Consider the following 27,501-nt stretch of genomic DNA (forward strand, 5'->3'; position numbering starts at 1 on the left):
ATCCAGATACGATGCTTCCAAACAGAAACTCAAGAAGTCTGAAACTACAGTAAGAGGAACTGCATTAGCAATTCAGAGAGGTTTGAACTTAGGCATTAACTCAACAGGATTTAAATTCCACAGCCCAATACCCTCTTGGGAGGTCTCAGTATCACCTAGAAAAGGTCTAGGGCCATACCATGGGAGCCAAATGTAGAACAGGGAAGATGAGGTATCCCTACTGTGCTCTTACCTGAACCCCAGCCTGATTCTCCTCTTGTATGTGATAACATGATAGTGTATGGTGGGAGTACCTACATGTAAATAAATGGAATGACATTAACATAAAGGTCTTAAAGTCTCAAAAATCTTTCAAAGGTGGTCCTTTCAGGCTTTGCTGGAGGCTGTTGACTGAGTACTGGTGAGAGAACCAAGTCTAAGAGGGAAATACAAGGAAACTCAGGTGTTAGATATTCTGTTTGGTAGATGCTGGTTAACCAACAAGACGATGTGCTCACAGGTCTGGACTAGCCACAGCATCTGTTGTCTTCTACGTAGGAGAAAGGAGAGAGTAAGCTACATGGAAGGAAACTATGCAAGTGATAAGTCAAACGCAGGACAAATGGGTAAAACTGTGGAGAGTGTTACTGCAGGATACTGTGCAGGAGACATAAGAAGCTAGAGACAGTGGCGGTAGAGGTGTGGGAGGAAATAGTAGGCATTATGACATGGTGGAGGGAAGTAGGATGTCCGTAGATGTGATGAGGACCTGTTGGGATGGGACTTGGAGATCTCATCCAGGGTTTTGTGGTGGATAATGAAATGAAATTTAGGGTGTGGATCTGCAAGAGATCAGCCCCTATTAGTTCTACTGGGTATAGAACAATTTGTCCTTGGAAAAAGAATCTGTAGCTGTAGAACAATGTATGTAGTGGCTATCCAATGCATTTCTCCTCTGGCTGTGTATGGCCATACCTCACTGCCATCAGCAAGCCCTTCTGGAATTCATGGGAACTGCGATGTGCTGCGTGTGCTTGTGACTTGCTGTTTCGCGCCTTGTTCATAGCATGGGTGCACGTATAGTTAATCCAAATCACTTCTTGAGCCGTTACTGAAGTGCAGCATGTCGGCAGTCAGTGAAAATCCTGTTAGGAATCTGTCAGTGGGTGATTAAGAGATGTCAGAGGGCAGAGTAAGCTGTATCAGCACGGAGCTGGCTAGATGAAGTGTTCTGTGGTGAGCCTAATCTTGTGAAGAGCATGACCTCTGTCTTCCGTATAAAGGTTTTCCATGATAACCCCTCTTTTTAATTAAGTTCTTAATACACATATAACCTAGCTGAAACAATCCTGGCTGATGGGAGGGTCAAAAGGATGTGAGGACTTCGTGATGGAGGGAGGGTGGAAAGGTGTGGTGAAGAAGGGGACATGTAAGAAAAGAGCATAGAAAATGGGATTAACATCAGCTAAAAGCACAAGTGAAGAGCAGTTTATCTGCTGTTTCCCCTCCTCCTTCCTCACCTCCTCTTTCTCTGAGGCACTGTGTTCCCTCCTTTTTAGTGCATCAGCCCTTCTCAGTAGATTACTGGACCAAGCTGGGATGTTGTGGCTCATTACCCAGATGTTACCTAATTATAGCGACATGTTTTCTGAAAGATGTCTTAGGCAGGATAGACTGAGCTGTAGTGGCTTCCTGCTATACCTGAAAATGGGATCTTTGGTCATCTCCTGACAAAGGATTAATGAAGTCTGAAGGGGGACATGGATCTCATCATTCCTCAAGAAGAGTTTTTCAAGGAGATGTACAGCTCTTAGAAAGTGGAAAGAAAAGCTTTTGACTAGGAGAGTTGTGGGCAAAAGCAGAGTTTTCCCAATACTCATCCAGAGATGTAAAAAAGATAATTTTTTTCTGGTGCATCAATGGAAAGATCTGTTATATTTTAATATATCTTTTTGATTTGAAAACAATGAAACCACTCTTCTCTTTCCCTGTCTGCAGGGGGTGGTGGTGCTGCCCAAATGCTTTCAGATGTACACTTTGGAAGCTAGAGTCTGCACTTCTCCTGTGGTAGCAAAGCCTAGTCTCCCAAGTGTTTTTATATGGGAACAAAGACTTGATCTGAAACAGGAGCTCAGCACGCTAGACATCACAAGCTGCTGATACATCCCAGAGGACTTCAAGAGTTTGTTAGAGTTTGGCTGATGAAATAATGGCATTTTACAAAAGCAGCATCCAGTGTGCCCATCAAGGTTTGCATCCTGGTTCCCTGAGGGGGCCTCTTTAGGCACATGAGTGTGTATGGTAAGATGGGAAAGAGAGCATGTCAAAAGGACTCAACAGGCACGTTCTTAGCTATATTCAGGGGGCACAAAGGGTTTCTGAGAAGTATTGATTTATGAAATATTGTAAGAAAGAGACCAAGATAAAAATCAATAGAAGTGATGTTGGTTCTGTGTGTTTTGATCCTGCTGAGCTTGGAGGATGATCCTACCATAATCTCTGAGGCATACAGTGTAAAACCTGCTCCTGGTGAGCTGATGTGTATATATATACGTGTCTGTGTCTCTTGTTCTTTAATATCAGGCATGTGGATCCAGTCACATCTGAGCTGATGCATTGTTCTTAACCAGTCTCTGAGCTGAGGAGTGTGTCCCTTCGGCTGGCCGAGCCAGTGTACATTTAACAGTGCTCTTAGCTCAGGACGATAAATGTAGGCTATAGCAATTTAGCGCGCAGCTTCCCTGTGCTCTGAGCTGATACACGTGAATCCCGGCACTGATGAACATCTTCCATGCTCCTGCTAAGCATTTGAACTCTGGCTTTAGTTCTACTGTAATTACAGTTTATTCAATTTAGAAACAGTTATTGCACGAGCCCTCAGAACAGCCTTGTAGCACTAGAATCTCTCTGTAGAACCCATGGTCAAATTATTTCATTACCAACATGGCTAGCTCCATCTTCATCCTTTTAGATTTCTAGACAACCCTATACCTCCTTTCCCCATATGCAATTATAAATTGAAACCATATAATTTGCCTGTCACTTGATAGAAGGCTCTTTTTATTTTAAATGCAATAATTAGAGATAACAATTGCTATAGAAAAATAAACATCTGTTCAATGAGAAGACTGAGTAATTAAGGGCAATTATTGGTTTCCATAAGTAGGATGCTCAGTAACAAAGTTCTTTCCAGTGCGACTAAGAAGAGCATAAGATGCACATTGTTGCAGACCAGAAATCTATGCACTAAAAGAATTGGGAAATGAAATAGAAGCTATTAATAAGAAATTATCTAGAGCTTTCTTTCCAGGTTGTATTTAAGATGCAGTTTTCCTGGTTGTAATATGTAAAACTTGTATAGGGTTTAGATCCCTTTCCAACATTCTTTGTAAGGATTAATCAGTTAATCCTTCTACTGCCCTTACAAGGTAAGTAAGTGTGTGTTATTATCCTTATTTTACCGCTATGGAAATCATGTTGCTGTGGGCCAAATTTTAATCCATTTTCCACTGTTGTAGATCTAAAGCAACCTCACTGCAGTCAGCAGAGTTAGACACTGTAACTGAACTGATTTAACCCTAATTGAAACTACAGTGTTTGTGAAGATAACTATTGAGAATAAAGAGCAAGAATATTACATTTTAGGTATTGTCCTATGTTCCACTTGAGTTGTGTTAATGGTTTTGTTTGCTTTCAGGGTTGATTTTCTAAACTGGCAGATCTTGCAAATGCTAGTGCATGTAGTTTTCAGGAATGAGCATCCATACTTTAAAGATTTATAACAGCAGCCTCCAATTTGTGGGGATAAATTACATTACTTGTATATAAAGATCATATGTACAAAGCTCGTATGCAGCAGTGGTGTACACACACTAAGCTTTTTAAAAAACAGTGTACTTGAGTTTGTTCAGTATAAGATTTTTGTTCCTCCTTTAATCCAGGTGGTTTGTTACCAGTACTAGCCTGAGCCCTGAAGTAAACCACAAATGTTTGTGTCCTGTAGTGCCTAGATTAACATTTGCAGAATATTCATTGACTTGAATTAATTGGCAATTAGCTAACTCAAGTTAACAGAGGAGTGATATTTCTCTCTAGACATTCCTTTTATTGCTCATCCAGCCAAAATAGATAATATGGGCCAGACCAGGCCTTTCTGCTTAGATTTTTTAAGAAGTTTTTTGACAACGTGCTCTGAAGTGAAATGAAGAGCAAGCAACATGCAGATGATCTTTTGAGATCAGTGGCTAGTTTGCCTACTACAGAAGTTCAACAATACTTACAAATAGGGCATTGGGTTGGTTTTATTTTAAAAGAAAATGAAAGACCTCCATTTACCATTGGAAAAATCATATGTATTAAATGTAGCAAATATACCTAATTTTTATTCCACTTCTTGAAGTAGTTATGGGCCTTATGGTTAAAAATCAGGATAATGGGTTACTTGTGTTTAACATTTCTGAAAGACTGTGGGAACGTTATTCATTAACAATGAGTATACCATAAGTGCTGTATTTAAACAACAATGTTGTTTCCTTATTTATTAGTCTCTCTCTCTCAAAATGATAATTTTATTCAGACTGGTGTCTTTGGCAGACTCCAAGTTTGGATAGGATTGAAAAACAGTTCTCTCTTGTTCCCAGAACGTTTCTTTCTCTCATGAAGAGTTGTAATAACAGGATCATTAGTAAGGTGTTACTACCCATAGTTGTGTTCCCTCATGCTGCTATTTACACAACTGTAAAGTGGATATGAAATAGCACCAACTCTGAACTCTTAGTGTTTTATTCAGTCTGTGGTAGAGAAAATTGCTACACAGAATTCAAGGCAAAAGTAAATCAGCCTTTTCGGAAATCCTGTCATTGGCTGAAAAGTCAGGGAGGTGATTGCCAGTTACAAGATGAGCCACGGAGATGACTTGCTGTGATCATGGGTTCACAGTGAATATATTGTTTCAGCTGGAGGGAAGCTTTTGTTTCTCCATCCCCACAGTAAATTCTTCTTGGGTAAAATAAAGGACACCTCTCTGTACTGCTTCACGATGGGCTGCCTGTGTGTCCAGCTGATCTAAATCTGTCCCTTGCTCATCACATAAGCTCCTGTCCTTTTCAGAAAAGATCTGTGTATCTTTAAGTGTCTGCAGAATGGGAGTTTACCAGCAGCAGAATGAGCAGGCATGGTTGTTAGCAGGTCAGCGCAGCATTAGGCTGTGTCAGGCCTGTACACTTCCCTTTGCTCTTCTTCCTTGAATGGCATCTTGCCCTTGTGTCATCTGGGGTTCCTCATGCTCATGGGTTTTCAAATCATGACTTTTAATTATAAATGAAAAGACAATGTTAGCTTACACATCCCCTTGCTTTTCAGCGTTTTCATGTTTTCTTTACTCCCCAACCTGAAATTATAAGGCTAGTTCTGGTGCAGTTCAGTGGCCAAGAACAAAAGCAGCCCAATGTTTGCAGCTCAGAGGATGTAACAGCCTATTTGAAAGCCCAGCACGTCACTGCCCACGAGCCCCCAGGAACCACCTATGGATGGAAATCTGAAGTGTGCCTGAAGGAGTGAGTGTTTGTGACAGCTATGTGGGTGGTTGGGGGAAACTTGAAGTGCTTGATTCCCACAGCATCTTAGATTTTCTGCCAGGACAGACCAGAGTTAACTTTAACAATCATGATGGTTACTTGCCTGCATTTGAGGGGTTAATTACTCATGAAGCTGACAAGTTCAAACTCTATTTGTTGCCTGGCAGACTTGCTTTAAGTCAAGCCAGTGCAAAACATCCTCCTAGCGGCAGCCTTATACGTATTCCTTTGGGGACCACACAGGTACCTGTGCTGTCCTGAACGTATAGATAAGCTTTACAAGTACGTACCTAACTTACTGACATGTTTGTATTGGAGGTTTGCTGTAGATTCGAGGTGCTCATTAACAGCTGCATATACAGGAGCGGAAAATCTAGAAGATCCACAGCCTCTTTCACAACCCTGTAAATGCACCTTGGACACTTGTTTCTCAGTGGGCATTTCTGCCACTTCCATTTCAATAATAGCTCAGCAGTTTAGTCACATAGTTGCTTCTTATTATCTCTAACGGTCTGTCATTGCGCAGGTATATAATACATCTTGAATGGTTTATGTTCTCTGTGTCAGTAAAAGGAATTCCTAAGCATCAGAAGCCCACAGGAGTTCAAATCCCCATTAAGTCATCTCCGAGTAGTTATACACTGGACTGGAACTACAGGACATGAACAGAAGTCCTGAGTACAAGCCCTTCCTGCCCAAGCTCAATTGGGATTTCCTCGTAGTAGCAGGAGGGCCTTATCCTATAGATGGACTTACTAAGAGGGATTTTTTTTTGGTTAGGCTAGCATGTAAATGTCAAAAGGAAGTGGCTAGGAGAAGGGGGAGGAGGCAAGGCAGAGCGACATGTTTTATTTTTATCCTAAAATTATATTCAGTGAATTTAGTACAGTGAAAAGTGCTATCTTGGACTGTTCAGAGGGCTGTCTTAAAGTTCTATCTCCACAAAACAGACAGTGGTGATAGTGCATTTTTTTTCTTGATTTTTATAATGCAAACCAGGAGAAGAGGAAAAATGCATTAAATCTCACATGTGTTTTCTCATTCTGTCCTCTGGTACTGTGGTATAAATCAAGAACGACTTACTGAGGTTGATGAAATTAATTCAATATAAAATTGGTGTGATTCAGTATCAGCGTGATTTTTGCAGGGTGTGAAGTGTCTTCTAACAGTTGATTAACTTTTTTATTGGAGTAAACAGAATGGTTTAATCTTAATTTTGGAGTTTCTGTGATAGGTTAGTAGCCAGAATGACAGAGGACACTGTGAAGACTGCATGTACAGCATGGTGGTGTCCCAGAAGTTTATGGTTAAAACCCTTCTATGACTCAATGACAGGGTGCTTCAGGGAGGACAAAGGAAAAATAGTTTACAGATCAGCCAGGTTCAGTGGGACGGACGTCTTGATTTGGGAGCAGCAACATCTGAAATCAAACCCTGAAGTGTGAGATACCAGAAGCCTTTATATTTTCTTTTGGGTGAAGGACCCAGTTACAGAGAGCAGTTGTTTGTCACCTTTATTGACCTCTGAAAATAATTAGTCTGCAGCATGTTACAGTACAGCACTGTGCCACAGATCCTGGGAGTCTAGATAGAAAGGACTGAGCTAGAAGTTCTGCCAAGATTTGAAAGTAACTAAGAGCGATGTAAAGAGCAATGTGGTTGTGCTGTAGAGCTGTGATTGGTGCTGGAAGCAGGAAGGAAGCAATCAGCACAGATTGAAACTCTGCACACTTTCAACAAGGTGGTGCCAAGTAACCACTATCCAAACACAGAACAAAGCCAAAGAGAAGAAGCATAAGTAAGGCTGCAGCTGCTATGAACGGTGAACATAGAGCCAGTAGTGCTATGGGTAATATTATAAATTTGTTGAATAGACAAAATTTAGATAGAAGAGTGAGGATTGGCTGGGCATCACAGCATCTTCCCCCAGATGTGCTTCTCAGCCACTTCAGGCAGAGGACAGTCTATTGCTATACACAGTTTCAAATGGATTTGTCAGTGTGCTGCATTCTTAATTTTTGTGACTTGTTTATGTCATGGCTGAAAGTAAGGATGTCAGCATTTAACCAGATGAGACTGAGAAATTATGTGACTAGAAATATCCAGAACACTTGAGCATGCCATAAAAGAGATGTGGCTGGAAGCAAGTCAGGAGTTTATTTCTCAGCATAATAGCCAGTGATTAATGGTTCCAAATTTATGATTAACTGTGTAACAAAACGGTGGACAAGTATCTGCAGGAGACTGCTGGAGTCTCTGATGAAACTCCAGTTCACTTCACTGGGGGCAGTTTGTAGTAAGGCAATAGTCTATATATTCATCCCTTGATAGGAAGTGTGAAGTCCTGTATTCATTGTTTCACTGGACTGCACTTATGTTGTGTTCAGTTTGCAGATAAAGCAACGTCTTTGGCTTTGTGGTTTGCATCACGTGATGGGGTGAGAATCTTAACTGCAACCCAGCCTAGGAGCTGCAAGCAGAGCTACGCTTTTTCTTGTTATGCACGTCATTGCTCGTAAATGCTCTGCGAAGCCCAGCAGGTCTCAGTGACACCGGGGAAGTGCCATTATACTTCAGTTATAACTGAATCAGACTAAATGGCAATTTGGCATACTGTGTGTGGAGTGGGATGGGATCCAGCCTATTGGGTGTTGTGCTGCACGGGCCTGTTTGACAAGAGTAAAAGCTGAATCAAACAAGATCTCACTTGACAATTTTTCCAGGTACAAGTTTTCTTAATAATGGCAATAGAATTGAGAGCTTAGGGACCATCTTAAACTCACTTGTGGGAGATATCTCTATGTACTTTCAGGCAAGTCAGCAGGTTTAGATCAAAATTTTGCAGAAGATAATGCTTCATGTGTGTTACTTACCTCTTTCTTTTAATTGTTGGGGTTTTGTTCCATATTTTGGTGATAGCTCAGGCATCCTGATTCTGTATCGGACATCCATATCCTTTTGCCAATATAATCATTTAACAGCACTCTAACTTGTTTGAGGACAAGGATATAGTAAATAATAACAAATAAGAAGAACTTAGAATTGCATCAGCATATGTTGATGTTCCTCCATGCCACAACAGCATTCATCACAGTGTTAACTTTATACAGCAGGGCAAATTAAAACAGTAAGGGAAAGCATAATTAAGTACCTTTTTATTATGATCATGAAAACTTTGGAAGGAGCTAGAAAAACATAGAGGCCATGTCTACACTGCAGACCTTTGACCATCTAGTTTTGTTGACTTCGGAGCTTTCGCTGATATCAGGCATTGGCAAAAGCCCTTAGCCTAGTGCGGTTAAATTGGCAGAAGTTTACTTCTTACTGCTAGAATACACTTTGAGTGGTGAGAGCTGGAATACAGTGCTTCAACAAAAATACAGCTTTAACGGCGGAAACTGCAGCAGTGTTAAGGATGTTGGTGGCTTCCCTGCCAAATGGTCACAATGTGGGCTGCAGGGTCTTCATTACTCACAAGACCTTATCTGGCTGGAGGAGAGACTAGTGGAAATTTGTTTGCATATAAGTTGCCAACTGCTGGGTGGCGTACTAATCGCAAAAATCTCAGCAGTGACTCTTTCTAACCAATCCTTCCTTTCTCTTTTGCTCTGTTTCTCCTGCAGGGCTTGTGAAGTTGGGGGTTCACTGTGTCACGTGTCAGAAGGTCGCGATAAAAATTGTCAACAGAGAGAAGCTCAGCGAGTCGGTGCTAATGAAGGTAATTTTCTAATGGGAGATTTAAAAAAAAATTAAGTTCTTGGCTCTGTGTCTTCTGTTCCAAAATTAATATTTTTAATTATGTATAACAAACATCCCTGTCAGTACCAGGATTATGTGGAGCATAATAACAATAATTTAGTTATGGGGGAGGCTAGGGCAGCTGAAATTAAATGGGAGTATGCCCGTGCTTTGTGAACAAAATAAACGGTCAGCTGCAGAGTTGTTGCTTCTCTGGTGGGACTGATGTGTGTTGGGCATCTGACTTCCACCACTGCAGCAGTGCATAATAGTTGCGATACATTGCAAACTGAGGTGTACAAATGTCAGCAGGAAGAGATTTAAGAGAGGCTGGCAAATCTGTTGTTTGAATACTCCTACTGCTTGCTCTGCTGCATGGGTTCATTATGATCTGATGCGCCAAGGTCCGCGACTGTTTAAAGCTGTTGTAGTTCTGTTAACAATCCACAGAGCTGTGCCATTGGAAACCATCAAAGTGTCTGTCCTGATGGTCCCAACAACTGTAGTGTTCAGAAGAGCTTAATTCATTTTTTACCTAGTCTTGTGATATCGGTCTCCTTACATGAGTGTCATTGACTGGTCTTGGAAAACTAAAACTAAAATAAATATATGCATAGAAGTTCATTCATGTAATTTGGTGACTGGAAGGGCTAAATTCAGCTTGATGGGAGGGAACACAACTGCACTGCAATAACAGAATTCCATCAAGCTGTCACCTGCAGATGACGCTAACAGGTCTGCATGCAGCGTAGAGCACTTTATTGACGTAACTTCCCTATTAAGCACATGGAGCATATATCTTTACACTGCTATTTCTTATATGTACTTCTGTGTCAGCTGCTTCCCAGCACAAGTAAGTATAGCAACCTTACTAGGTGCAGAAAGAAAATGGAGGCTAAAGGAATATGTAGTCAGTGAACGTTACGCATACAGTGAGTTTATTTTTGTCAGAGAAGGATTCTTAAAGTTTATATTCAATTGTAATGTGTTCAGACTTACTGGAATTTCATTGAAGTATTCCCTCTCCTGCAGTGCTGTGGATTCAAACAGTCTTCTAATACAGACCAAAAGTTAGAAAGCAAAATAGGTAAGAAAACTGCAATTTTAAAGGGAGATTCAGCGGATGAATGGAACGCAATGAAAGCAAAGTGTGTAAGTGGTAAAATCTGAATGCGACTCTAAACATTTTGAATATTTTCCAGAGTAACATAGTAGGAATATTTTTTAAAAACATGAGCATTTTGTTTATTGAGAGACACTGTCTGGTATCTGTATAAAGCATTTTATTTACTAAATTGATTTTTAGAGTAGGAGGAAAATCACTTAGCATAGCAAAGTGATCTCTCTGCTTTAGTTGTGTTGCATTACCTCAGTTGTAGTATGAAATCTGAGTAGTGAAACGGTGTGTTAGGCCCTTGTTTACACGGCCACATGCTGAAGTGTGCCATGTTTTCTGTAAGACTGTACAGCATCCTTCTCAGGAGGAATCCACGTGCTGTGTCATGATTCTCATTTTCAGACCATTCTTGGTGACATTTTCCCTTTCAAGGATTCTGTTCTCTGTGCACAGGAGGCTGGAACAACAGATGGGATTGAAGTGGTTTGCCCAGTTCTTCCATAAACTCGGTAACTAGATGTCTTTTGAGGAGTGCCCTGTGTCTGATGGTCACAGACAAGGCCTGAGACTTCTAAGTGAATTTGGAATTGACTGTACTGTTAGCCAGCTTTATCCAGCCTGGCCGAAGGGGAAAAATGTTTGCAGCTTTTGGCAATCCCAGTGTGACCATTGCAAAGCATCCAGCTGACAGCTTGCTGCGTGGAGTCAACAGCCACAGGGAAATAGCCAACAGTGAAGCCAAGTCGTGGTGGTGTGGTGGCATTCCTACTTTGCAAATCTTCCTACTAGCTTATCAATTCCAATGACTGTCTTTGCCAGTGGGCCGTGCAGAACAGTCCCTGGAGCCAAATGATTCAAGACCGCAGCTACTCTCCCAAGCCAGGCCCAGATTGATGGATTTTGCTTTAATCCATCCTTGGACAGAAAAACTGGATCTGACAAATACGCACACCTGCCGCATGAAGCTGTAACACTGCAGTGCTGTGGCCATTTATCTTAGAGCATAAGGAAGAAGTCTGCTCACAGTCTTTTCAACATCTAAAATGACAGGCACAAGCATATACAGCAGGCTGCTTTCTCTGCCATCATTATTCTATATTGACTTGCTTCTTATAGCCTTCATTTCTCCAGTGTTTTTGCAGTGTTTTATTCTGTATGTTCAGGGAACTGTCCCTTCCTTCTGCAGCTGCTCTTCATCTGAGCTGTGCAGAATTGAGAGGCATTTGGTAAAGTGCTTTCTAATCATAACATCGTAGTATCGATATTTCTGGAGAGAAGAATTTGGAATTGAAGCAGCTGGTCTCAATTAGCAGAACTGCTGCTATGGAGATGATACACGGCCAGGCACGATGCAGCGCAAGCTGCAGTAAATGTATCATCCAAGCGCTTGCTGCTCTGTCAGAGAACAGGGCTGCTCAATGCACGCGCGAGCCTTTTGCTTTGTCATGCCCTTATAAACGCAGGCTGGGGAGCAGTGTTCCTTTCCCAGCTCCGGCTTGGGCCTGTTTGGGAGCCTGGTTTGGGGGCAAAGCTACAAATGTAATTTCACAGATGAGAACAGAAGGGTTGGTTCTGTTTTCGCTCCTGCTTTCACACAACTGGTAAAAGCTTCAGCTGCGTTTCTTCAGCCGCACTGTTGTAACCCCCACTGATGTGGAGACCTGCCTCCCACGGTACCTCTAGTTTGCTCTAGCACAAATCGGCAGAAAGATTTCAGAAACGAGTGTGTTATAGGGAGCATCTTGAGATTGAAATAGGGTTCATTAATTTCTCTGAATTATTTCTGGATCGCTGAGAGGGAAATTAGGCCCAGAATACAAGACCTGAATGTGTCTGTAAAGCAGTAAGCTTTTCTGAACAGACAGGTTCACTATTGATGGTTGCATTTTCAGTACCAGCACAAACGTTTGGAGTTTATAACTTCAGAATATAAAGCTTAAAGCAAATCTTTCCTCGGATGTGGCAAAAGCTTGTTTGGAAACGTTGAGGTGTCTCATGAGACATACTCAGAAGAGTCCTTTCCTCTTTACTGCCTAACCAGTTAGTTCTCATCCACTCCCTCCTTCCAAAGAATAAACAACAAAAAACCTACTCTTTTGGTGATCCATCAGACAAAATACTCTTTGGACAGACACTCCTAGTAGAAGCAATGGGAGCATAAAGGGTGAAGAGCGAGAAGGGCACAGCTGGCCTTGGACTAATTACTTGAATACTCAGGCATCCTGAGAAGGCCACAGATGTCCCAGGTTCGATGACTGGAGCCCAGAGCTCCATATGTGTGCTTTGTGTGTGTGCACCTTTTGTTTCTTCTGACTGAGTCCTCCAGTGCTGGCCTTGAAGCAAGGCAGGTATTTTCAGGGTGGGGGATGGGAAGAGACACAGTCCCTTCCACGTTTCTCTTGTGGAGCTCAACTCAAACATGAGTGGTGGGTTTCAGGGAGGTTGGTTGGTTGGTTTGGTGCCTTGTGGTGCTAATGAGCTCTGCTTCTGAAAATTCTGCAAAGGCGTTAGTATGTGTTCTTAAGCACGGATGATCATGCAATGATCACTGTCGGAGATCACTGATTGCCTGAAACAATTGAGTGGAGGGATAGGTAGCAGGATCGAGCATCAGCCTCTTGGAACTGCCAAGATAACTTCTGAAAGCATACTTGTAAATAGACACTGCTTTGCATGGTCTTTTCATCATTGCTTGCTTCTTCCTGAGCTTCTATTTCAATAGCTACTTATTTCTTTACTACGTTGTCCTACTTTGAGTCTTTCCTTCCTTCTCTATTTTCTTTCAGTTGTTACTTTGCCTCTTTTTAACTCCTTTCATTCTTTTCTGCCCCATTCTATGATTTCTTCCTTTTTTGTCTGTCTTTTCCCCTTTTGCCACTGAAAGTCATGTAATAATTGTCATTGTTTTGTTGCAAAAACTGCTGAAATGCAGCATGTCTGGTTGAGGTTCCTGTTCTTCAAGGAAAAAGTTTAGAAATGGGCACAATTCAGAAAGTATCTGAGAGAGCAAGTAAACAATCTGAGCTCATGTTTTATGAGGGACTCAAGGGACTCAATCTACCTAATTTATTAAAAAGCATGTTAAGACATAACTTAATCATGGTCTGCAAATACTGATAAGGAGGATAGGCATTTGATAATAGAGAATACTACAGACTTGGGGGCAAAAAGCTTATTGGAAACTAATAGTTGTAAGCTGTAGGTTGACAGATTAAATGTAGAAATACTAGGCTTATTTGACCACTGGATGAAGTTACTAATTCGAACAAGCCACCAGAAGCTCTGGTGAGTTTTTCCCCTGAAAGACTATTGAACTTCATCTTAATAAGCTGCTGTGTGTTTTTCTAAAACCTAGATCCTAGTTCGGCTTCAGCCGCTGGACTTGCAGCAGGAAGTAGTAGAAGATGGTTTCCTGATCCGTGCTATGCATTAGCTCTGACTAGATTAACGCAACAGCCTCTCTGGCTTTAAAATCCACGGAGCTGTGAATTTCTAATCACACCCTTGAAATCTGTAAAAAGTCACTTATCTCTGTCTGGAGCATAAAGAGAGGTGCTTGTGCAAGGTATCTGCAGAAGCAGAAATTTAGGCTCCCCCAAGCAAAGTTAAAGAAGGGAATACTTCAGAGCAGCATCTTTGCTTTGGAATACCTCATTTTCAGACTTTTCAAACAAAAGACTGTGATATTGGCTGACCTAGCTGTCCTCAGCTGTTGACTGGAGGCCTGGTCTACAGAAATCATTACAAGAATATCAGAACAGTGTCAGGGAGAAGCTAAATCTGAGACAGAGACAGAAACAGACTGACTAGTGTACTTGGTTCACATTCAGCTTTGATCATAACAAGGCCAGCTTCCCTGACATTAGTGAAGCCAAACTCACCAACACCAAACCTGAATTTCACCAAATCAGAATTTTTTCTTAATGTATTCAGTAGTAGCCTAATTGTTTTCCAGCTGCAGTATTTAGGAGTTTTACTATTGATTGTAGTGGAAATCGTGTTAAGTTGCTGTTGAATCCCACTGAATACCCCTACCATTGGGTACAAATGAACAAAGAAACGAGACCATATTATTTCACCAGTGAAATGTGCTCAGATTAATCTAGGATACTGGCACACAAGATTTTGGAGGTGGTCATATTAAAAATAGCAAATAGAAGAGAAAGTATTTCCATATATTAAACAGAAGTCCCAAAGAAAAGGTTTTAAAGCATTCTTCAAACTGTACAGGACTCCCTGATTAAGAAGCACTGTGCTAACTTGTTGGTACTCATCTATTATTCTTCTGATTGATTGGCATATTGCTGCAAGAGGAGAATAACTCAGAGGAGCTTGCATTCATGGCAAAAAAAGATGAAAGGGTAAAGGAGATTAAATCTCCCAAAACACGTACTCTCTGATACTGGTATTTTTACTTGCTGTTGAACATGCAGGTTGCAATGTACAAATGAGTATGTTCACACTTAAATGGATTGTCCCTTGCACATTCGCTGCATGTACTTGTTAAAAGCACACACTCTCACCCTCTTTGTGGTTAATCTTTAACCTGGAGAATTACCACACCCCTGTCTGCTTTTAGCACTGGAAAAGAGCAGATTAGAAGTGTGCGCGTGTCTGTGCGATTGTTTGACAGTGTGTAGGTGGTGAACAAACTGCAGGAATGATAGGCACTCATCAAAGAACATGAGTGCACAAACACACACTCACCCCCCACCTCTGTGACCCTAGTTCGTATTCCAGTAGCAACCCAGTTAGCACAGCACAGTTTCATGTGTGCGAGTCTCTCTTCTGAGTTCAGAGAAAAAAAAGTACCTTGCAATATGAAAAACACAAGGCAAATAAAAGGGACTTTTTTTTTTTCCCCTGGCTCCCTTCTGCTATAGAGAGTTTGGGAGTATGGATCTATTACTGAATGTATAATGCAGAGTGTTTTGTTTTAAACTGGAGCTGGTGGGGAGCATTGAAAGCCTGTTCACTTGTCATCTGTTTGAGCAGTTAAAGAAGTTGGGTAATTGTATTTTCCTTCAGAGAAGAATCACTCTCCACCTCCACTTTCCACCACACCCACAAGGAACACAGTTTGAGGTATACTTAAAGAAGGAAATTAAACAGGAATCACGAGCACCTGATGTACTTGTCAGGGGAACAAACTTGTCAAGCGTGCACAGTGCCTTTTGCTTTCTAAAGTTAGTATGATCAGTTGAGGCATTTGGGCAAGCTATAAAAATAATTGGCCCTATTTTTTCCACCCTACTTTTAATTCCGCAGACTTGTATTACAGCAGTCTGGCTCAAACCTCTGTTGTACCAAACATGTTCTACCCACAGCCCTGTGTGTGCAAACACATAGACACAGTCTACCATCCCTGTGCGCTGCCTTGGTCATACAGCAATAAATGTCCCTCATGAGCCCTGGCTGGAGCTAGTTGAAGTCAAGGAATGCTTTTTCCATTCATTTTACTTGATCAGAACCATAATGCCTGGACAGGGAGATAACTGCTCCCAGAGATGAAATGTCTAAATGTGCTCTGCAATCCAGTCCTCATCCACCTGTGAAGCTGCTGTCAATAATTAGCCTGTAAAAACCCTTTCTGTTCAGCTTTCTCTTTAACTGTTTCCACTGTAGTTGCACCATGCTTGCACTTGGGGTGAGGCAGACCATAGTTTGACTTCACATTGCTTTCTCCACCAAAGCTTCTGGGAATTCTCTTCCTTTGCCAAAGCTTAGTTTTATCAAAAGATGCTGATTCACTAAAATGTTTTCTCTAAAATAACTTTGGCTCAGTGAACTCCCAATATATCAAAGACTAGGTTTCCTTTGAACTCTCTCTGGATTTGTGGCAGGCTGTTAGGGAGTCCTGCAGACTCCAAAGCAGAGGCCCTGAAAGCCTTGCCTCTGCAGGGACTCCCACCACCTCTGAGCCCTAGGTTATCAAGCCAAGATGTAGGAAGTCTTGAGACAGGCTCCAAGAGTCCACAGCTGGGGGGCAGGCACAGCGTCCCCAGCTAGAAAGATGTGACCCTACAAAGCATTGCTACATGGGGGAGTGGCAGAAAGCACCTGGATCCTCAGCTGTTGTCAGGCTTGATGCTCAGTTGCCTGGGAAGGAAAACCAGTAGCAGTTACCCTGAAAGGCAAGGGGAACCCCAGGTGAAGGTTAGCTTCCAGGCTCGGTCTTGTAGAGTTGGGGTATGGAGTGTGAAAATCTTGAGAGTGGCAATCCAGAGCTTGTAACCCCTGGTCAGATCCCGTAGTATTTCCAGAATTTCCGGCTGGCTGGACACCCAACTGGTCTGGGAACCTGAAGCTTTGGACTCCCCCAGCCTGGGTGGTCTCTGTAGCAGAACCACCTGGAGCTGTAGTTTCTGTTAACTCCAGATGTGAACCATGGGTCTGGTAAGATTGTTTTTTTTCAATCTGGAACTACAGGCTCTTTGGTGCATTCAGAACTTTACCTTTTTTTTCCTGACTCACTAAAGGTTGATGAAAAATGCTAAAAACCATTGGATTTTGATCTGACTGAAGCTAAAACCTCTTTTAATTGACTTTTTCTACCAGCACTTCAACCAGCTCTGTTCTGTGGTTAATTAATCAGTCCAAAGAGGTGCATATGGGAATATACACCTGGGAATATGTATAAGATGAAACCTATCCCAGTCTGCAGAGAGTAGAGGATGCCACAGGAGACTGGGTTCTGGTTAAACTATAGGTAGAATTGGCCACAGTTACAGATAGGAAATGCATTTTAGATTATGGATAAAACCAATTCCCAAATCTTCTAAACAAAAAAGGAGTTGGGGGGACATGTTTTCTGACCTGAACTGCAAAGAGATTTTTAAGTTATACAGCTCCTTATAAAAAATAATTTTCTTTGCTCACACGATTTCCTGGACTGAGAGCAGAACGCAGAGTGGAACTCAGATGCAGTCAGCAGTGCGAATGCAATACTGACCAAACCATTTGAAACCTGTATCTATAAGCACCAGCGCAACAGTATAGGATTTTTTAAATCGGTCCTCACCCCACTGCGCATGCTGGAATTGGATGAGTGTGCATTGTGCCAGGATGTATTCTGTTTTTTTTAGAGACTATTATATCCTGTTTTCATGATTCCGCCATGCCAGTGTTTGATCAGTGTTATTGCAAAAGCTTGTAAACAGTTTAGAAGAAAGATGCTGGGAACTCAGCGCTGCAACACAGCAGCATGTGCTTTGCAGGGTGAGTGTGGTTGGGGTTGTTGTATATTTTCTTTTCTGTCTTAAACCCTTTTTTTCTGGGTTGCAGATGAAAAGACTTCTGACTTCATTTTACATTGGTTTGTATTTCACATTGCAGAATCTTGTCTGGAAACCTTTTAATTCTTTTTCCTTTGCTCCTGGAAAGAGAACCAGCATTACATCAGAAGAGCTCTAGCAGTAACGGGACATCAATCCTTAAGTAGATTGACTGAGACCAGAATTGTCTCGGGTATTTGACCTTGCATCTATCATGTAGAATACGCACCATAAACATCAATATACTGTTTATGGTGCCAATTAAGGGATGTAGTCCATCCCTGTATATAGCAGGCAAGCCATTTGAGCAAAGACTTTATTCAAAGATTATCTTAAATTTTTGCTTAAACAACTGAGTGGTGCCTTGTATACCAGTAGTATCTTTCTGTTAAGAAGAATTTCTTAGCCCCATATAGCTTATGAATTTCCCAGCTCAGACAAAATGTGTCACCTAATAGATATTTAACTAGTACAACTGAGAGCCAAGGACTGGCATTGCGTTATCAGTTAGGAGATGCAGGCTCTTTTTGTTTGTTTTGCATTCTTCTCTCCAACATGAACATTTTGCTGATCGTTTGTTAAGTGTAAACCAGGCCTCAGTCAGTCTATCCCTGCAGTTTGTGCTATTAAATAGTTGGCACAAATTTAGGAAAAATCTGGGAAGGCTCAATCCCAGTGCAATTAACTGTTAGTTCGAGAGCTATCAGATGGAGCTGGATACAATATGCCATGGGTTTGCTTTACTGCTGTTAGAGCTTGTTGTTACCTCTAGTGGTAACTTTTTAGGTATTTGGGCATTTTCTCTCTTACCAGATACTATCTTTGAACTCGCTCCCTTGCCTCCTGGCATCCTGAGGTGCCGAATCCACGGTTAACATGTATTTAGTATGCTGGTCTGTTCATGAAGAGCACTCCCATAGCAGTAAACCATTGTTTGCATTCCCCTGCTGTCCTCCCATGGATGCACACACCACACATAGAGGAGACTCCAGAGTTTTAGTTCAAAAGGGTGTTTCTTGTCCAACTCCAAGAGAATCTTCCAGGTGCACTAATACTAAGAGAGCTCAAGCCCATGCTGTAGTGGTCCAGCTACCAAGCAGCGAAAAAATTGCAGTCATGGCATGGTTGATTTTACTCTTGTGTGGGAGAAGCAATCACTGCTTTGTCAGAACACCTGGTATTCTTGAACCTTGTGGTCTAATATAATATGGTATGCTCTGCAGCTGTATGGGGAGGCAGCAACAATGACTTTGTGCTGTGAGGGATAATGGAGAGGTTACCTTACTTCTCTACAAACATAGGGAAGGAGAGATTGAGTTTAATCTTGGACTTCTGCATCTGTTGCAGTCTCTCAGCGTGTAACAATTGCTCAGCAACATCTCTGTTATGTTATCACACATTGCCCGTGGTGGAAGTAGGGACTTTTGAAAGTGTCAAGAAATTCTGGGGTGCAGGCTGGCTTTTTCAAGAATGCTGAAAACTTAGGCAATCAAAATCATTGTCCATTATGGAAATTTGAGACTGATGCTCCAGGTTATGCTAAAATTAACACATTCAAACTCTTGTTTTAGAACGTGTTGGTAAGGCATAGTGAACAGCTGTCAACACTCAAGAAGATGGATCCAGCCTAAGATACATGATCAGTTGTTCCTGTTCCTGGGGTATACCACAGGCAGAAACATTCTTATATTGCTTGCAGGTCTCACAAGTAGTACCTCCTCTTCTGTACACTCAGTAGAAAAGTGGTAAGGAAACGTCACTGGTGTAAGGTGTAGCAACAGAGTGCAGCCCTGTAGTTTTTTCTACTTTTAGGTTTCCTGTTGCTCCAGGAGACAGAAACATTATCATCTGTATCTCACAGATGCAGGCTTAACTACAGGAAATAAATAAGAGCAACATGTATAAACAATACAACAACACCTAGTTTCATCTCCAGTCTGTTCATAAGGAATGCTCCTGTCTTTTAATGAGGTATGTATTTTAGCTTATTCCTCCAGTTCCTAATAGCTTGTTGTATCCTTCTGTACAGCTCTATATAACTAAGTAACCAAGGCTAGAAGATCTAAAATGAAGAGGAGTCACCAGAATATGCAAAACCTATCATAGGAGATGGGGATTATGTTACTAGTTTTCTCCATTGTACCTGAAGCAGATTTGCAACAGTTGTGATACACACACATAGTTGTCCTATCAGAATTGCTATTAGATTACATTTTACGGTGTTCTGGAAGTCCGGCCACATTGTCTGTCAGAAACCTGTCACCATGGATCCTTGTAATAGTCTGGAATTCACTATTGCTCTGTGGGCAAAAACCTGGTATGTATGTCTAGATTCGCATGTGTGGAGATGGTCCAGCAGAAAGAACGTGCTGTCAGTAGAGGCAGAATGATTTCCCCCAGCTGTGAAATACTTTAGCATAAAGTTATATTTTAGAGATTTTTCTTCTTATATTTCCTTCCTAATACCCTGAAATAAATCCCCTCAGTCTAATGTTCTTATCGCTTTTCTTTGATGAATTTCCTCTCTTCACTCCTGCTCCCTCAGCTGTCCCTGAATTTCCTTCCTAAATCCCTTCTGTCCTTTGCTAACCTCTTGTTGGCCCTCACCGTCCACTGCAGCACTTTCATAGCAGAAAGGACACACAGAGTAAGCGAGTGCATATTATCCTCTAGGTATTACGGATTCATTTTATCCTCATTTCCACCTCTTAAATCAATCCCTGATTTATTGAATCCAGAAAATAATAACATTTACTTAAGAACAAATGTGTAAGATCATTGGACACAGGACAGAGTGGCACACAGCTGTTCTCACAGTCATCTGGGGTTGTGTTTTCACTACTTTTTCATATAGGGGTTTAAGTTGTGAGTTTAGCAGCCACAGAGGAACTTGGATTAGGGAGTAGTCTTGTGGGGATACCTAAGAGTACCAAACCCCTTCAGGGCAGCAGTGCAGTGCAAATTGTAGATTTGATTGCTCTGTAGTACCAGAGTATCCCCAATATAAGAGACAAGGCATCTGGGCCCTGCCCAGTGGCCTAGCAGAATAAAAAGATGTATTTCACAGGGACTGACATGGAATTCCAGCAACAGGTAGAAACATATCTAAATACTGCCCATAACAGTAAAAAAACCCCTCAGAGATCTGTTAACCTTAACGCCTTCATTTTTGAGAGAAAAGGTGCCCTTGCCCTCCTGCATGGCTGAGCAAGGCCGATAGTGGTGAGAACACAGCTGAAAACTGCTTTAGTTAGTATTGAGGAGAGAGCGGTACCAATTACCAGCAACTGAGGACATGGTAACTGCTCAGTGCTGGGTAACAGCCACTTGCTTGTGTACCAAGAGGGCATATAGTTTACTGAGCCATCCTGCCACCTGGCAACCTGTCACCCATTTTTTGGCAGATACCAATGATTCAATGTCCTGTATCTGTTTGGCTACAGATGCATCACAGTACAAATTGAACCAGTGTTCAGATTCTCATATGTCAAGACTGGAGCTGTTGACATACTGCTTGAGGAAGAGAGGCGATATCAAGGATGGAGGAATCCAAGATAGCCAAATTGTTACAGGGTACAGGAGTGAAATATTGGACAAAGGTGCAGAATCATAGAAACAAGGGTTGGAAGGGACCTCTGAGGCTTTACATAGTCCACCCTCCCAATCAAACAAGGACTGCTGTTGACATGGGTCAGCCATGGCTTTGTCTAGCTTGGTTTTGAAAACCTTAAGGGATTGAGATTCATCAGCCTCTCTGGACAGCCTGTTCCAGTGCTACGTTACACTCCTAGTGATCTAGTTCATCCCTAATGTCTAACCTGAACCCCCATGCAGACATGAGGAGAGAGATTGGCCGGCTATCATGGCTACTGCATTCAGTAATGAATAAACTTGTGTCAGTCATCAAATAAAGACTTAGAACAATTAAAAAAACCTATAGGAGTTAGAAGAAAAACTTAATGCCTCGGAGAACTGTGGAGACGCTACTGAATGCTGCAGCCTTATGGTAGAAACAACCAATCAGTGAAATTAAGAGCCATGTCAGGAAAATTTAGTATGAAAAGGGACAGCAGAAACAAAATTGATGAGTAGAACTGAGAATCAACAGAGTAGCGTACAAAGAATGAGGGTCTCAGCAGGGGAAAATAACCACTACAGCAGTAGCATGAAGAGGGTTTAGGACTCCGGTTCAAAGGCTGCTTTACTGAGGAGACTCTGAGGCTTAAGCAGCCTACAGGAACTCATGGTAATGATCGCATCTCATTTGTGGTTTGAATACCAACAAGAGAGCAACCACATTAGCAGGCAAAGGACAAATGCTTTCTTAGAGCCTGCCTGGAGTCTTGAGAGGAGGTCTCAGTGATCTCTAGCAGGAAACACTGGAAGTGGGATCATAAATGCACTGGGCTGGAATAAAGGACATGATTACTGAATTTCTGTGATTTACATGTGAGATATAAATAAAATTCTAAATATAGATAAAGTTCTGTAACTATAGTTTGAGGAACAACTAGAAGATGATAGATGAAATAATGAACATATTGACATACCTTCACTGCACTTCTAAAGAGGTCTTAGCTATTTCTGACTCTTTCATTTCTCACTCCCTCAAATTGATGGTTCTCACCAATTGATGGCTTGACCTCCATCCTCTGATATCATCTCTCCAGCTGTCCCTTTCATTACAGTTTCTATTTCTCTTCCACTTCTTTTCCAGGTGCGGATCCAGTTAGAGATGCTTGGTTTCTCTTCCCTTATTTTTACACATCTTTTGAAGAGCAATACCATTCGTATCATACTTAATTTCTTCCTCTCTGTTGCTATAAGTGTCTGCTACTACTGCAAATATATTTTTCTTCTCCTGTTTTGATTCTGGGTCCTCTATGTACCTCTCTTCAGACTACCCCATAGCCGTCCTTCTTTACAGCTACTGTAGTTATAACCTCTCTGGTAGTTCTATATCGTCAGACCTCAGTTCAACCTTTAGCTGTGGTCTACTAATACCCATATGCCTTAAGAGCTGTTCATTTACTTTTTTTTCAAAAGCTTATGGAACTTAAACAAAACTAGGGTCTATTTTGTGTGCATTCTTAACCTGAAATAAGATGCCACAAATCCTGCCATCATGTCTAATGGTCTGATACCAGCTCTACGACCTTCAGTATGACTGAATACAGAATTTAACACGGCCTGATTTAAAGAAAATGCTGTTAATAGCCAGTCAGAATGATCAGCTCCCTTATTTGTGGATGGAGATATGAATTATTAAAGTTACAGTGTTTCAACCAGTGTATATCAACAGTTTAAGCATTATTCTTATGATCAGGACTCTGAATACCTAGACCTGCAGCACATGGGAGAAGTGAAATATCTGAGCAAAACTGAAGAATTCAGGGCCTGACAACAAGGTTATGTCTTGATAGATTTAATGCATATGTAGATGTTTAGACATCCTAAGGTTAAAGCCTATACTTAAGCCCTATAGAAATTAAGAATGTGTTTCAGGGTTTTATGGCCCAGGCATATTCCTGAGAATATGTTTTAATTAATTAGTTTTGGTTATGAGATTCAGGAAGCTAATGATGTAGTAGTTGAAAGATCAAGTTTGCTCCCGTATGCATCAGAATATATTGATGCTGGATGGGAATTTTTTAATTGATTTAGTAGACAATATAGAACAGGTATTTGTTGCCTGGTGAGTAAGTGGCATATGATGTAATTCTGTTAACCGTCATGGAAATAACTTTCATTCATTTTCAAGCAAGACTTCTGGGGCTCAGAATGTGTATAAAACATACTGGCCTAAGCTCAGAGTTATCATAAGAGGATTCTACTCCTGTTGGATTCAGCAGAACTGCAGCTATTTTCTACAGGGCTGAATTTGGCCCTGGAGTTTTATTTATGCTGTGTCATCTCTGAGATAAAGCTCAGAGGCTCCCTGATCCTCTTGCTATGAGAAGTAATTTTTACTCACCCATAGGCACTTTTGCTCCACCCCATTATGTGCATTTTCCAAGCCATAACCACCTCCTTCTCAAACAGATGATTTTATTTTTGTTCATTTTATTTTTAAGTGGTTTCCTGGGGATGGGGGGGATTTCTGTGCATGCAGAACAACTGTTAAACTGAATCCTCATTACAGTAACATCAAGTGGCTGGTTTAAACTGCTGACCACCCATCTGAGTCATTATGCTAAATTTTCTTTGCTTCTGGGCACCTCCCTCTCTGTGTGTGCCATAGTGATGTGAGAAGAAAGACATAGGCTTCTGTGGGATCTTGACGTCTCACCCAAAGCACCAAAAGGCATGGACTGCATGGGTTTGTAAGTTAGTCTCTTCCCATAGACTTGAATTCACCCGATGGGTCTGCTGTCACAAAAATATATAGATAAGAAAACCAGAATAGAACTGGAATAAGTTTTAATCAGTTGTTTGTAAATGTGTACGTATACTTCAGAACTTATGCCTTTGAAAAAGCTGTACGCAGGTGACATGGACAGTACTTTGACTCCCAAAATATACTGCAGTATAAAACATACCCAGCATATTATACCTGATGCTGTCTATATAGCTTCAGTTCCTGTGGAGGAGGTGGCTGCCTTGTGAAAAGCAAACTTTGGAGATGGCAAAGATCACATTATTTTATCAGAGGGGCTGTTGTCCTTCAGCCATCCACAGCTACAAAACCTAAGGCGGCGGGTTCTTCCCCTCTTTGCATAGGAACCCTCCTTTCATTCCTCTTCACTGTTACACACATCCCAATAAGTCTAGCACTTGCTTTGGGATGTCTACTGGCCATCTGCTACGAGGGATGGGTAAATATATGCACACAATGCTTTCGTCACTGCTGTGTTATTTTGGTTTTTATTAGGTACAAAATCTGAAAGAAAGCTACACAGGTACAGACCTACCAACTCCTGAACATATTAGGCAACAGCGTTAGTGGATTCCCAGCACTTCCAGGGAATTAGCTCCACAGAATAGGTTAGCTGAAAAGTATATTTATCTTCAAATGATAACTAGAAACCCTAAGGGAAAACAGACTTTGTGGCAGCTGTTTTTCTCCCCTTGACTGCTCTGTTTTCACTTTGTACTCTAACTCTCTCTTGCCCTCAATTAACCAGTTCTTGATACCTGCCTGACTTTGCAGAATCAACCACTTAATCATAGGCAAAGGCTAAACTTTCTTCTTTCCGGAACAGTTTAGCCTCTGAACCTTATGCTCTGTGTGTCTTTCTCTTCCCATGCTTTTGCATTTCCCCAGTCCTGCAATCAAACTTGTCTTAAGTATCTGCAAGTGCACTGCATTTATTTTCTTTATTATTCCCTCTGATGATGAATTAGCATGAGTGGAAAATGGGACCAGTTTTCTGTTTGCATGTTAGAACTCCTATGCTGCAGCATTATAAACTGTTTGTTACTTCAGAAAACTTGGAGCTGCTGGTGGGAAGAGCATACGTGTTTCAGGTTTGAAGCAGGATGAGAGTGCTTTTTGCCTTGATTTTGAAGAGCAAGATGCCAGGCAAGTTGAAATGGCTTTGTTACAGTATTCGTATCTCCATGAGAAACAGGAAGAATCTGCTCCCTGTCTCATCCCGTGCTCTGGTTATAGTCTGATGGCACATCCACAGCTAATTTCCATGATTTTCCTTTTCATTCTCCTTCCGTTACAAGATGAACAAATTATAGACTTAATCGGCAGACTGTTTCACCCTTTTCTGCTAGCCTTACTCTTTTTTGGTGCAAATAACAGATCAGACTTTCCAAGTATTTCTTCATGTCACAACAATGTCAGAAATACCGTAAGTGACTAATTGAGCTACCAGAAGCCTTTTTTTCTTCTTGGGCTTCATGCAGCAGTCCCATCTCAGCTAAGACTCCTAGTGTTGTGGAAAACTATGCTCTTCCAAGGTTTCATTACCATTCATTTACCTGTAGTGAATTTTTTTTTAATTTGGTGCTTTCCCTTCTCATTTACTAACCTCAGACTGGTTCCTTCTTGCATTCTGTTGTATACCAGGGCTCTGTTTCTGCAGGGTGTTAAGTAGCTTGGGAAGTCTCAGCTGTGGATGTTTTCAGCTGAAGCCAGTCGACAGCTGAGTAACTGCAGGTTGTGTAACTCGCAGTCTGGCCTAATGTATCTTCTCATAGGAAAACTAACCGAAGCAGATGCCAAAAACAGGTGGTTCATTTTTTAGCTGCAGAGCTTCCCACTGTCTACAGCTACGCTTTATGTTATTGTAGGACAGTATTTTCTGTTTCAGTGGAGTCCTGAGCTCAAGCTGGAGAAGGAGTGGTACCCTACACTGCCATGAGATATCAGCCCAGCACTTTGGAGACCTCGAAGCTCTTACCTCTCAGATACCTTCTGCCTTTTTACTGATCCTGAAACATGCTGCGTTGGGGCTTCAGGAGTTTCAGCCAGAATCGGGTGGATATGTGGGCAGTATCCACAGTGTTAAGGACTGTTCTCATGCTCTTCTAACATTTTGATAAAGCTTTTGCAATAAGGAGCCAGCAAAGAGTTAGCTTGGTGAAAGTAAACTATAACCAGTGCTGCCTTTTCCTCCTTTTCTATACTGGTGTTGGGTTATGTGCTTTCCTATCCTCAGTTGCTTTGAGGTCTTAAAAGCTAGAATAAGTGTACTTGGCTGAAATGAGAAGAGTAGGCTTGGTGCTGATGTATAGCGATTCATCAAAGCAGAGCAATGACCAGCTTTGCCATTCCAATTCTCCTGTTGTGTATGAATTTCAGACACTGGGCTCAGTAAAGCTCTTATTTATGTACATTGTTCATAGACCTTGCTATTTGATTTAGGAATCTCCCAATCATCTCATGTGCAATACAGGCTCTACTTTGCAGAGTTTAGCACTATAGCTGGAAGGCAACTTATCTCCAAAAAGAGCTTGCCTTTGACCTTGAATGTTCTTGTAGTTGTTAAATGCTTGTGCAGGTTTCCTGATGAGCTGTAAGAGCCAGTTTTGCAGTATGACTCTGCTGCTAAATGTGTCTGTAAAAACCAATGGTATTTTAGGTTTTCCTGTTTGTTTTTTTCTCTCCATGGCTTGTAGATCAAATATATCCAAGCTTGCAAGTGAGAAAAAGGATTTCCTAATTGCTAGTTTGAGAAACTCACTTACTTGGTAAAGATACCTGAAGGTAAAGCTTCTACACCTGAAGGTTAGTCAATTAGATTTATTGATGATACAGGAACCCAAGTAGATACTATTCCTTCTGTCATGGCTGTGCTTACTCTGCAAGGATGATAGAAGTGTTAAAACCTCATTTGTGTCACTTAGCTATGGAGAATTGTCTACAAATACACAATAGGGAGCAAGAGGAGGTTTTTTTGAAAGCTGTGCCAACTGCACTGTCAAAATACTTAACGCCACACCAGCACAGCACTGCTGTTGGGAATACAGCCTTACTAGTTACCCTCACCTTATGCAAGGCAAGGTAAACCAGTGAAAATTGTGTTTTCATGCTGTCACTGCATCAATGGTAGGGGTTTCTGTGGTCACGGCTTTTTTTAGTCAGATATTGTCATGCCACTGTCTGATATAGTCATGTTGGCAGTGCCCTGAAGTGCAACCACTTTTCTGACTGTACGCATGCTTTTAAGCTCACCTATTACAGAAAGGCACTACCTCCCCCCTCGGAGCAGGAGACAGATCTTTCCTGATTGTCTTGAGAGTATCAGAATCATTTAATTTGGGGAAAGGACAATCAAAATAAGATACTGCATGATAATGAGAAAATTTGGTCCTGCAATGCAGCATTATGGAAGGGAAAAAAAAAAAAGGCGAGAGAGAAAAC

At 41.5% G+C, this 27,501-nt stretch overlaps 1 protein-coding gene across 4 annotated transcripts in view; it reads left to right on the top strand.

Annotated features, from left to right (window-relative positions):
• Nucleotides 1-27,501, top strand: part of BRSK2 (BR serine/threonine kinase 2) — a 325,351-nt gene that overhangs the window by 153,293 nt on the left and 144,557 nt on the right. For all 4 annotated transcript variants that reach the window (XM_010565996.1, XM_010566000.1, XM_010565997.1 and 1 more), the window contains exon 2: nucleotides 9,179-9,273. In XM_010565996.1, coding sequence (XP_010564298.1) covers nucleotides 9,179-9,273 — 95 coding nt within the window. The remainder of the gene's footprint in view (nucleotides 1-9,178; nucleotides 9,274-27,501) is intronic.

Source organism: Haliaeetus leucocephalus, unplaced genomic scaffold, assembly GCF_000737465.1.
Source record: "Haliaeetus leucocephalus isolate CR32 unplaced genomic scaffold, Haliaeetus_leucocephalus-4.0 Scaffold200, whole genome shotgun sequence".
Classification (NCBI taxonomy): domain Eukaryota; kingdom Metazoa; phylum Chordata; class Aves; order Accipitriformes; family Accipitridae; genus Haliaeetus; species Haliaeetus leucocephalus.